This window comes from Copadichromis virginalis, linkage group LG2, assembly GCF_057382275.1.
Source record: "Copadichromis virginalis isolate Kocher_CV1m ecotype Utaka linkage group LG2, C_Virginalis_male_GT1.1, whole genome shotgun sequence".
NCBI lineage: Eukaryota > Metazoa > Chordata > Actinopteri > Cichliformes > Cichlidae > Copadichromis > Copadichromis virginalis.
Window position 1 is genome coordinate 6,153,597 of NC_140619.1, and position 12,974 is coordinate 6,166,570.

The 12,974-nt window shown below is 36.7% G+C and overlaps 1 protein-coding gene across 1 annotated transcript in view; it reads left to right on the forward strand.

Annotated features, from left to right (window-relative positions):
- The window catches only part of rxfp1 (relaxin family peptide receptor 1), an 88,148-nt gene that overhangs the window by 55,425 nt on the left and 19,749 nt on the right, over positions 1-12,974 (forward strand). The window contains 1 exon segment of the mRNA XM_085469258.1: positions 8,595-8,678. Within this exon segment, the coding sequence (XP_085325384.1) occupies positions 8,595-8,678 (84 nt within the window).

The following is a 12,974-nucleotide window of genomic DNA, read 5'->3' on the forward strand; positions in this document are numbered from 1 at the left end:
AATAACTCGCTGACCATCTGGGTATTTGGCATCCCTTGGCTTCAAGCTCAAAGCTGCTTTCTATACGTACAATAACTGACAACTTGTAACTGAAATTAACACATGAACAGTCATGTGTGGCCAGGATTTAGGCTGAAGAAAGTCGATTTCGGAGGCTGCCTCAGGCACCCCTTACCAAGCTTAAACTAGAAGACGTCTGCAGTAAATACATGATTATATGGCTTTACAGATTTTTTTTAATTATTATTTTTAAGATAAGATAAGGTAAGATAAGATAGAACTTTATTAATCCCTCGGGTGGGTTCCTCTGGGAAATTCGACTTCCAAAAAAAGCACAGCAACGACCAAAGTTACAGTTACAGAACTGTTATATATATATATACACACACACACACACACACACACACACACACACATATATAAATACAGAGACAAATATAAATAAAATATACAAAGGGGATAAATAGAATAAATAGGAATAAAAAATAAAAATACAAGTGAATTGCACATTTCAAGTATTGAGTCTATTGCACTGTTGACTATTTACAAAAAGTATTGCACAAGGTATTTAAATGTCACTACTGCAGAGAAAAAGTAAAATATTTTCAGTCTTTTGAATAGAATATCAGTCTTCGCTCCAAGGCAAGATTAAAATGTCTTTTTTTTTTGTCCCTTGATTTCTCTCTCACTCTGATCCAATTTTTACAGTACATTGTAATTTTGACTATTTAATTTAATTAATAATCATTGCAAATAAATAAATAAATAACTGACATTTTAAAACTTTAAAATTATGCTTTTTTGTAGGACATTTCTTTGTAAATGTGATAGTGTTTAATGCCTAAATCTGGTCTTTTTGAAAATGCTGCACTACTCTAATTTATTTGTCATAATCCTTTGCCATATTTGAGCTCTTACAGTGCTTGAGGATCCGTCAAGCAGTTTCTAGTTGAACTTTGCTTAATGCAGCATTATAATGAAGACAGAGATAAATGAAGAGCTGATAATGAGAGCAATCAATATGAAAATCAATACTGGTTTGAGTTAGCAGTCTTATCTTGATCAAAAATGAACAAATCGTTAGAGGAAATTGTGCTTCAAAGGCATCTTTGATCATCAGGAAATAGATTCGTCCAATAATAGTCTAAGTTTTACAAAGTTTTACAAAGTCTTACACAAAACAAAAACCAACTCAACAGGTGAGTAAAAATACCAAACAGGTAACAGGATATCACCAATTAAAACCATAAGTCACTTCAGAATCACATGCCAGTTATGGAGTCATGCCATCTGATTTCACAGTTCTCACCTTATCAAAAATTATTGCCCTTCAAAAGACAGCACAATCTGCACTTGTAACAAATGTCATTATAACTTTGTCCTCTTCAGATTGTGAGACTATGTTATGAGTAGTGCAGTGCTGTCTGCCTTTACCTTTTGTAATTAAAGTGTCTTTCAGCTGTCACAGAAGCCACTGATAGGCTGTGGCATCAATTTTCTGCAGCAGCTGTATAATGTTGAGTGGCGAGCTGCAGCACAAGTGGCAAATTAGCTCATTAATCTAATCTCAAGCCGGAAACTCATATCCACAGCGCCATAGTGCGTGATTATATGCACTGTGGCGCTTTAAATTATCCCTATAGAGCTCTTCGCTCTCAGATGGGGGCTTACTTCCTGAGAGTTACCAGTGGGAGGTAAACTAAAGCTATCAGGCTCGTCTTCTGTGGTGCCAGCTCCTAATTTTGGTTTTGGAGACAAACATACTCTTGACTTTTAAGATTAGGCTTTAAACTATCAGGTGGCTCCTTAATTATGCTGCTATAAGTATACACATGCTTTTTTTGTGTGTTATTCCCCATGTATTTAAATGTCACTACTGCAGAGAAAAAGTAAAATATTTTCAGTCTTTTGAATAGAATATCAGTCTTCGCTCCAAGGCAAGATTAAAATGTCTTTTTTTTTGTCCCTTGATTTCTCTCTCACTCTGATCCATAGCAAGAATGACCCAGAAAGTCATTAAGTGATTTCTGCTTGCTGGTAATCCTATTATCAATGTCAAGCAGAGTGGCTTTCTCCTGCATCTGTACAGATAACTTATTATCTGATCATTGTTTGTCCTGAAATTTAAATTCTTTTTTGGCACTTCCTTGAAAGTATAGTATACTGCCATGTTCAGCGACATTTCTCTCAGTGGCTGTGAGTTGGGTTTACACTTGCACCAGAATATTTAATCAGAAGAATTACCGTTTTATCAGCAGATACCATATCTTTATGGTACAGTTGACAGTAGTCACTTTATATTCTTTAAGAGTCTGTATTGAAAACAAACTCTCTGCAGAGTTCCCTTCAGCTTGGAAGCCATTATTCTTTGGAAGTGCATATTAGCATATTTACATCAAGACAAAGAGCATAAACAAAAATATTGCAATCAGAAAATTTGATCAAATTGTTTACATGTTAAAAAGTTTCTGTAGTTTAGTTCATAAATAGTTTCAATGGAACCTTTTTATTCTGTGTGGGCTTTTCACATGCTTTCAAATCCCTCTGTTGTTAAGTGTTCAAAGATGAATAGGTAGCACTTGCAAAAGACTTTGCTCAACTACTTCCCTGAAGTTTTGTGCAACTGCTACCTGTTTATATTTAGAAACCCAAATTGGAGTCATATATTTGTTTATAATCACGGATGAATGTACTAGGAAAGAGCATCTTCTTCACAGACTAAATTAGTGCTCTGAAATTATGTTGACATGTACAATCCATCAAAACTTCGTTGCAGACAATACAGTACATGTCAGTATCATTTGTCTACAGCTGCAGCCTTCAGTAATCCTGCCAGAACCCCAAAAGTGCTCAGGAAGTACTTGAAACGAATGACAAAATACCACAAGACACTGAATTTGCCTCCAGACTTCCCGTATTTCAAGCCAATTTATCCTCATTCTGTCTTTCAAATGGTTTTCAATGTTTGCTTCATGGAACAGCCTAAAACCCAGACATTTTCAAATAATCTATTTTTAAAATGCATTTTAGAGCCCCTCGCATTATGTAGCTCAGGTGCTTCAAAATCTTGATTCCATATAACTTACTGTGACAAATACAGCAGATGGCAAAGTGTAGCAATTAGCAAAAATAATTACCAATAAATAATATGGTAATCTAACTAATTTCTTTTGTGAGAAAATGTCAAAATGCACAGCCAGTAATCACAAGAAATAAAAAACAGATGAGATTAGAAATCTCTAAGAAAAACAAAAGGTCTCATGTTGGGTTTTTTTCTCTGAATCACTCGGTATGTGATTATTACTAAATCCCTTCCAACCCTGGCCAGTAAGTAGACAATCAACCCAATTATTATGAACGTTTTAATAAATTGTTGTTGTTGTTGTTGTTTTAATCATATACCTGACTTGTATCGCATTTAAGTTATATGGGATACATTCAACAGAGAGGGGAGGCTCTTTTACCTGCCATAATTTGTTCTTCTGGTTCACTAATCTCTGCAGTTAAATATTAATACATTTTATGTGGTAAATAAAATACTTTTGCATGCTGATTGAAATTTTTACCACACACACGACAACAAACAGGCATTGTTACATTTGGAACCATAGCATAACCGGCTTAACTGTTGTCTCTAATAGAGACAGGAAGGCAGAGGATGCCATCTAAAATGAGCAGATCATAATCCTCACAGGTTATGTAGACCTGTATAAATGGTGCGCTGCATTTGAAAAGTGTCTGTAAATAATATGCTGTTATCTAGTGTTTTGTGTCACTTTACTCTCGACATCCTTTCCTTTGCTCATTATTTGGATTTTGTAAGTTTTGTATCCAAACACACATGTGCTAAAGCTTCTCAATTAGAGAACTCTTCTTTTATTGCAGCTGCTTTTATTATAGCTCATGGACGAGTCACATCAATTGCTCTTTGTGAAATTTGCACTTCACACAAAAACTGCTGTGAATATGTGTGGACCTCCTACCTGCTTTGAAGTGCTGCTGCCCACTGAATTGTAACATGCTAAACATAAATCTTAATGGCACAGTGTGGAGAGGTTTCACTGCCCCAGTACTGTCTGCTGTTGCTTTGATCTGAAACCTCAGTGAGCTCTTTAGCACTGCTGCCTAATCCTGGTAGGTTTCTTCTGTAAATACTGACTAAGAAGGCAAGCAAGAACATGTTTATCAATTTATTTAATTGTGTAAATATATTTATTCTTGGGAAAATTTGTTTTTTTAGAGGGCTCCCTATTCTTCAAACATGATGGCTCAAGTTCCAAATACTGTCACATTTCAAAGAAACATATCTAATAATCTCTTACTATTGCAGAGCATAGTATAGACCAGGGGTCGGCAACCTGCGGCTCTGGAGCCGCATGCGGCTCTTTAGTCCTTTTAGTGCGGCTCCGCGTGGTTTGGAAAAATAAATTAATTTTTTTAAGTAATTAGCTGAAGTATATTTTATTTATGTTAATTCTTTTTTAACTTGTAGTTCTAAATTGGAAGATTATTGTGATATTGAAATATAAATATAAAATTATATTCTATTAGTTTTTGATCGCTCAAAATAAGTGTCACACTCGCGGAAGCCGGTATACCCGCCGAAACGCCGTGCATTTATCGAAACTTTCAACCCCAGGTAGGGGGTCTTCGGATCCACATTATTTCAGCAGCTATTCTCCACCGTGAACTATGTTAAAAACAAACACCGCTCACGCCTCACAGATGAAAGCTTACAGTCCTGCGTAAAGATGAAAGTCACTTCGTACAGCTCCGAAGTCCCATTGTAAACATATCACGGCAGACCCGACGATGTTTCCATGAACATGCTTTTCAGCATCTCTTTATTGACCACTTTTCACACACGGTTGCTATACGTATACAGCCGGTGTTAAAGCTCACAGCCCGACACACCAACACAACAGCATAGATAGCACAGACGTTAAGGTGGCGAGGTGTGATTGCGGGTGCCGCTCAGGTGCATCCGCATCCCCTGCAGCGGCGCTGCAGACCACGCCCCGCCACACACATTAACCAGGTAAAATACATATTTAGGCAGAATTTTGCAAATATCTATTTTTCATTTTTCAGCAGCATAGAGCTTTTTTTCCAATTATTTTTTTTAAAAGCCAGGTCAAGGCTCCAAAAGCCCAAAGGCGATATATCTGTGGTGGCTCACAACAGTTTTTGTTTGCTGGATCATTTTAGTTCAGCTGTGTGTCTTTCCTTTTGTTATATTTCTTTAAGAGTTCAAAATGTGTTAATTACATAAATAAAATGTAATTTTCTCTGTAGCACTTCCTGGATTTAAGCAGCACGCCTTAGTTGTTCACACAAAGCATAAAGGTAAAAAAACAAACAAACAATATATACAGTGTTATCTTCATTTTAGATGTCAAAAAGTATTTGCGGCTCCCAGTGATTTCTTTTGCATGGAAATCGCGTCCAAATGGCTCTTTGGGTGAAAAAGGTTGCTGACCCCTGGTATAGACTCAAGGTGTAAATCACAAGTTACTGATTTTAGTCAATGCTTTGCAACAACTATGGCTTTGTATACAATCACACAGGTGTCAGTGATATGTTATGAGATTTCATAGAAGATTCATTTGGATAAAACCATTTACTGTATGTCTCAAACACAATATATAACCATTGAACTGTGCGATAAAAGAGGCAGCAAACATTCGGAGAGCACGTTAACACCAAATTTAGATCCTCGTGATAACTAGTATTTGTAAGGAACTGTGCCTTTACAAACAATAGGAAAATATTCACCTGTTATTGAATTTCATATGTTATTGAAGTGTCTAAACTAAAGATATTTCACAATATATGCAGTCTTAATGCAGAGAAAAAAAAATTTAACAGTCAAATACTGATTGATGTAAAATGCATATTCTTAGCTTGTGAAGATTATTTGATTTATACAGGAAGGAACTGGATGGATGGGTGGATGTTTTACTACGACCACTAAAACTGAATGTTTACAGGATAACATTTAAAGGGATTTATGTGGGGGTATATCTTCAAGATAGTCTGAATACCTTACCACTGTAGTTGTGAAGTTATTCAAATAAAACTTTGTGGTAGTTATTCTGAGCAGAACTTGATAAAGTATTATATCAGGGGGGATGGTGGAAGCCCAACTCAATCAGACGTAACAGCGGGGCTCGCTGGTGTGTTTATGGAACGGACCCAAAAGCAGACATGGAAGAAAGGAAGTGACAATATACAAAAAGCGAGCCTTTATTCCGGGGGATACAAAACAGAAAAATGGGGCAAAGCGGAAAACTAAAACCTAAACTGGGACAACTAAAACTAACTATCAAAATGATGACAAAAGACAAGAACATGAAACTGAAGGGGAACATGCGAAAACGTAAATGTGAAATAATCCCAACATGAGCATTAATATGTACCTGAATAGTAGAAAGCAGAAACTCTGTGACATAATGAGACTTGACATAAGGACAAACAGACGACCCAATGCTGAACAGAGGAAGACAAGACAGACGACTTAAATACACAGTAATAAGAAGAAACACCTGGGGAGACACAGCTGACACAAATGAACCTGATGCCACAGGGAAAAGTAAAACTAAACACGCTGGACATGGAAAGACCAGACTCTTCAAAATAAGATAGGAAACATGGAGAGACGTGGACATGAAAGCACAGGCAGAACGAAAGTAAAACAGAGGACAAGATAGACTTACACAGAAGACAGGAAAGACACGTAAACAGGAGACATGGACAAACCAAAAACTAGAATAAAACTAATAAATAAATAAAATAAGATTAGCTATGGCAAAAGAAGTAGTGAGCATGAGGTCTCTGTAATTACTAAATTGGTCATTCTTACTTGTGGTCCGAGGGCAGGAAGTGAGGAGGTCAGTCTGCTGGCAGACACACTTCCAGAGTAGGAATAAGAAGTACAGCAGAGAGTGGGTGGGCAGATGCAAGTCCAGAAGGTATGGAGTTTCAGGAGCACCGTAAGGCAATTGTAAGCACCTTAGGGCAACTGTTGTGCATTACTGAATTGAAAAAGAAGCCAGGAATTAGGACTGGTTGAGAGCTGAAGAATCCACGGGATTAAACTGGAGAGTCTTCTGATGGGTGAGAAGATTGTAGGTCTGGGATTCTAAACAGGATGTGAGAAGCAGGAGTTAGAACAAAGCAGGTTAAGGAAACCAAAGACAAAGAATGGGGCCAAATAGTACAGCCTATTGAGGAATCAGATATTACTGCACAGCCACCTTGTCTGCCCTGAATCCTGACAAATATTTAATAGAGAAAATATGCAGTGGTTGATATCAGTATTTATGGATACTCTGTTTTTTCCTGCTTATCCCTGAATAAGCAGGAAAAAGATGAGGATGGATGGATGTTTTTTTAAGTAGCCAAAAAAGTTGTAAGGTGATTTCAAATGAATTTTTAATAGCTTTCTTTTGTCACAACAGCCTGTGTCAGTTGTACTATGTAGTGGTTGTGGGTTTTGTTTTTGTTTTTTTGGGGGGGGGGGGGGGTGGGGGGGGTTGCCTCCAGCCTGTTGGCTGCTTGTTTGTGCAGTCACATTGCAGTTTTTTTCTGTTTTTTATACTTACAGCTGTGGTTAACTCTCTTCTTAGAGCCATTTCTTTATTTGTACCCATTGACCTTGGGTCTGTACAATGAAACAACTGAAGGATACCCAGAAAAAAAAATCTGAACTTGTGAAATCTGAACACCTTCAAGAACATTCAGAAGAAGATAAATAACGCAGGAACAAACATCCTGCTATGTAATATAGACCACTGGTATGGACAAGGATGTGCAGATGTTTCCCAGAATGATACCCTGAAGTGATGAATTAATTCAAATTGTATGTCAAATAGCACACTAACTATAATTACAAATAGTGCAACCACTTATGTGTATTTATGTGATCTATTCATGACCAAAAGGTAGCTATAAGAAAGTGAGGATGGGGTGGAGTTACGTAATTGAGGGATGCTGTAATTCTGTAATTGTATGCCATCTTGTCAATGTATTGGCTTTTCCACCTCTTTAGCAATTTGTGGCTTAAAGGGAAACTGCAAAGGGTTGGCAGAGTTGATGTGATAAAAGCATCACGTTGGCAGAGTATAAAGAAAAAGGTTTAGCTCCAAACCAGCCAAAGGTGCATGCAACTAAAAGGAACACCTAGAAGCACAGTGCTTGTGTTCAAAATAAATATTAATGACATCACAAAGAGGGAACAAGGAACATAGTAGACCAAAAAAAATCACACAGTTACAATAATGTGGTACGAGGAGAACGCTGCAGTATCACTGAATAATCTGGAACAGGTGATTATTATTCTGACTTCCAAAAAACACATATTTCACAAACGTACGCAGTCAAACTGGTGGTTGTATAACAAGACTGCTCGAAGCATGCTCAAGGCCTTTTATATCTCGTGTAGGCTTTTGTATCTCATAGCATCAATGGTGGGAAAAAATTTTGCCTTTTGTGAATCTGAAATACTTGATTTACCTCAAATTACACGTTTGGTTTTTGAAGGTCAAGAGATGACTCATAACTTTCTGGTGTGTCTGTCATATACTAATTTACAGGAGATAATAATGGATGGCCCCATCTTTTTGACAAGTATTTTGGAATGCCGAGTCATAACGCCAGGACCAAGTCCAATGTATGCTGTGAGTACCTTCATTTTAAATGTTAGAACTTTGTCCTTAAATCGATTATTTGTTTTTCACAATGTTTTATAGCAAATAGTTATTAATATATCAGATGTGCTTTCATGACAGTATTTACTTTCTGCTTTCGCTTGAAATTAAAACAGTAGACATTCCCTCATTACCGCATTGCAGGAATATCCTAGATGCGTGTCTTCGTTTGCCACTGAAATGTTTACATTATGTTTTGTTACTGTGATAAAATAGTAAAAGAGATGGAGTTCAAGGCAAACATGTTTAATGTTGCAAACTGTACAATAGGGCTGCCACGATTAGTCGACTGGTCACGATTACGTTGACTATTAAAATTGTCAACGACGAATTTAATAGTCGATGCGTCGTTTGAAGCTTTGTAAGATTCCAAAAGACGCAGGAATAAGTAGTAGGATTGAATAGTGTAATAACGGACTGAAACAGAAGATGGCAGCACTGCATGTACAAGGATGCCAGCTGCCGTTAAACCCTGAAGAAGTAGTAGTGTCCAGTATCATAGCTGTGTCCAAATTCAGGAACCGCATCCTCCTGTGCCCGCATTTGTAGGGCGATTACGTTACAGCGACATGGCGAAGACTGTCCAAATTCGAAGACTCCGACAAATGCAACCGACAAATGCTGGGACACATTTTGTGGGATTGACCGATTTACATAGTATGGGCAATAAAATGTGTATACCAGACTTATTTGAGTGTTGGTTTGATATAGCTTTTTTATTCTATTTTGCTGATGTCTTTTCATCTTATTCCGTTTCATACATGTAAAAAAGGAATTTTATGCATCATGACAGCTGCAATTTTAGTCTATTGTTGGTTTTGTCAAAATCTTTCTGTTTAACGATCAATCATGCATGCATGACCAATCTGTTTATGTAATTATTCTTTTAACTTGCCATCCGTACTATAAGTAACAAAGGCTTAAGCATGACAGTCTTAAGAAGATGAAATCAAATTGTCAAGCTTCGATTTTAGTCATCCAGTTTGGATTTTTCTTTTCCCATTATATGCACCTCTTTCAGTTCATGCTTTTTAATCTGCCAGTTGTTTGAAAGCTATCTATTATCCACACTGTGCTCACTGACAAGCAGTGTATTTTCTATTCTACATAGAATAGAAAATAAAGACTAGATGCATAACTTTGTGTCCCCAAAAATGAAGCCTTGCAGGCTAAGTTCCTTTTGAGAATGAGAATCAGTAGGATGATAGCTAACGTGACAGCTAATTAGAGATGCACTACTGCACTGACCGGTGACCGCCAGTCAACCTCCCAGATGACTCCCATATGGGCATGTGTTACGCACGCACAGCAGTGCAGGCAAATAGTCACATATATATTTTTTGTCATAACACATTGATGTCAGGATCTGAAAGCAGAAGGCTCTGCCTCCCATACTACTATTAAACATCCTAGGAACCACAAGTAAGCCTGCTGTCTGAGAGCAAATTACTCTATAGGGGTGATAAAGTACTGTGAGGTCTTTAAGATTACATGGGGCCTGATTGTTTAATATCTTGTATGTGAGGGGAAGGATTTTAAATTTAGTTCTGAATTTAATAGGGAACCAATGTAGAGTAGACAATATGGAAGAAATACCCTTCTCTTTCTAGTCCCTGTTGCCACTCTTGCTCAATCAATTCAAGGCTTTTCAGGGAGTTTTTACAACAACCTGATAATAGTGAATTACAATAATCCAGTCTAAGTAATAAATGCATGAACAACTCTTTCAGCATCCCTCTGAGACAGGATGTTTCCAATTATTGAACAAATGGAATAACAATGTCCTATATATGTATTTAATGTGCAAACTACAGTACTACTATAGCATACAGTACTATGCTATAGTACATAGTCAAAAATTACTCCAAATTTCATCACAGTGTTACAAAAGCCAAGGTAATACCACCCAGAATAAGTATCTGGTTAGAAACCATATTTCTAAGACTTTTAAGGCCGAGTACAACAACTTCAGTTTTCTAAATTTAAAAGCAGGAAATTGGAGGCCTTCCAGGTCTTTATGTTTTTAAGACATTCCTGCAGTTTAACTCATTCATATGTGTCACCTGTTTTCATAGAGAGATAAATGCATAGCTGTAAAAATGTATTCTATGCTAATGATACTGCCAAAGGGAAGCATGTCTAATGTAAACAGAATTGGTCCTAGCACGGAACCCTGTGGAACTCCATAATTAACCTTAGTGCATGAACATGAACAAACTGGAGTCTATTAGATACATATGATTTAAGCCACTACAGTGCAGTACCTATAATACCCACAACATGCTCTGTGATAAAATATTATGGTCAACAGTATCAAACGCTGCACTGAGGTCTAGTAGAACAAGCACAGAGATGAGTCCACTGTCAGCGGTCATAAGAAGATCATTTGTGACTTCACTAATGCAGTTTCTCTACTGATGAGCTCTACTGTTTTACAACTACTCTTTCAAGAATTTTGAGATAAAAGGAAGGTTAGAGAATTGCGTATAATTTTCATGTGTTGGTGTCTGTGGCTTCTATACTTTAAGCAGTCACTGACAGCAAATGATTTTCACTGAAGCATTAAAAAGTATCCTCATGTTTAAAATGTTTGTATGTGCCTTTGTGTATTTAATTTTGAGTGTCTGAAAATAGAGGACTATTTATAAAAATGGCTGTAAACAGTTAGTGCATTTTTTGTAAAACCCCTTTAATTAAAGCTGAACTTTATTTTTCTTTATTATTTAAAATCCACTGCTGCAAAGCTTTAAAAAAATGTGCCCAACAAATTATGTATCTAATTGTAGAATGCAGCACAATAACAAGTCTTTTTTTTCAGCTGCATAATAATTTAACTAACCTCTTTTGAACAATTATTTAGATCAGATTTGCCCCTCTGTTTCCCCATCTGCTTAGTCCAGGGAGCACTGTTTCAGGATTGTGATCAGTGTGACCAAACGGCTTGTGAATATCATCACATAAATCTGATATTTCAACCCAGAACATTGCTTCAAGTGTTAGTAATACACCTAGCAATGAGCTTAACCAGCAATACAATCTGTTGTTGAACTAGCACATAGCTACATTAAAATAATGATAGTGTGGTTCACAATTTTTATCAGTTATTATAATTTCTTCTTGAATAATTTGCAGAGCCATTTGCAAGGTATCATAGGGATATGGGGACCATAATTAGACTAATTGTTTTCAAAGACATTGTCGCAATTATAAAGCAGAAGTAAACAAATTACTCTTGTTGGGTTTTCTTTGAAATTAGCTGTTTACTGATAAAAAAAAATAATCAAAATGTTACAGAACAAAACATTATCTGTGTGGAGACTGTATTACCTGAAACAGATATAAACACGCCTGGATGTCATATTTCTCACAGTTTTTCACAGTTAGAGACTTGACACCCTCTGTGAATTTGCATCTCTTAATTTCCTCACTTCCTTTACTTTGTGAGAAGACAAATATGTTTTATATAAATTTTGGCCATACAGTAGCTACTGTGACCTCATCTACTGGTTTATGGATTGATAAACCCATGGATTATCTTAGATTATTTGATGGATAACTTGATAAAATTGTTCCATATTGCACAAACACCATAAAGAAGGTTCAGCGTTCGATGGTTCAAATTAATTAAGGTGCCTCTTAGCTGACTCTTAGGTGCCGGCATCTACATGCAAGTGTTACTCAAAGATGTCAAACCTGCATGCTAATACATCAGCCCATCTGTGGTTATCTCAAAGGGGACAGTTAGCTGTCTAGACCAAAACAATTTGTAGCAGGATGTAAACATGTTTATTTCTGGAGTGGATCTAAACATTGGGTCCCAAATGGCCACTTGAGGAACTGCAACTTAGGCCACTTTTGCTTTGGCTTAATTATTCAGCCCTTAAGGCTGCGACTTCTACAGAATCCATTTCAAAATTTTCTCTCACCATCTCTCTGGTTGAAAATGTGTTTTCTCTCACAGGCAAGCTTTTCATTGACTTCCTTTTATGGCTCATTTTGACACATCCTCAAAATATAATTTAAATTCATTGGAGCCAGTAAAGTCTGGTTAGACAATTTTATCTGCTTCATTTAATCACATCTTTCATATTCAAATTGGAATTGGAATTTAATCAAAGGTAATCACAGCTGGCTTATCCTGGGAATATTTAGTAAGTCTTTTATTAATGATTGCCCACCTGTTCATCCCAAAAGTCACTTTTAATAAATTCTGCTTTCATTTTCTTTTTCTCTCCTGCTTAATCCAGCAGGATTGTGTTGTTGTTC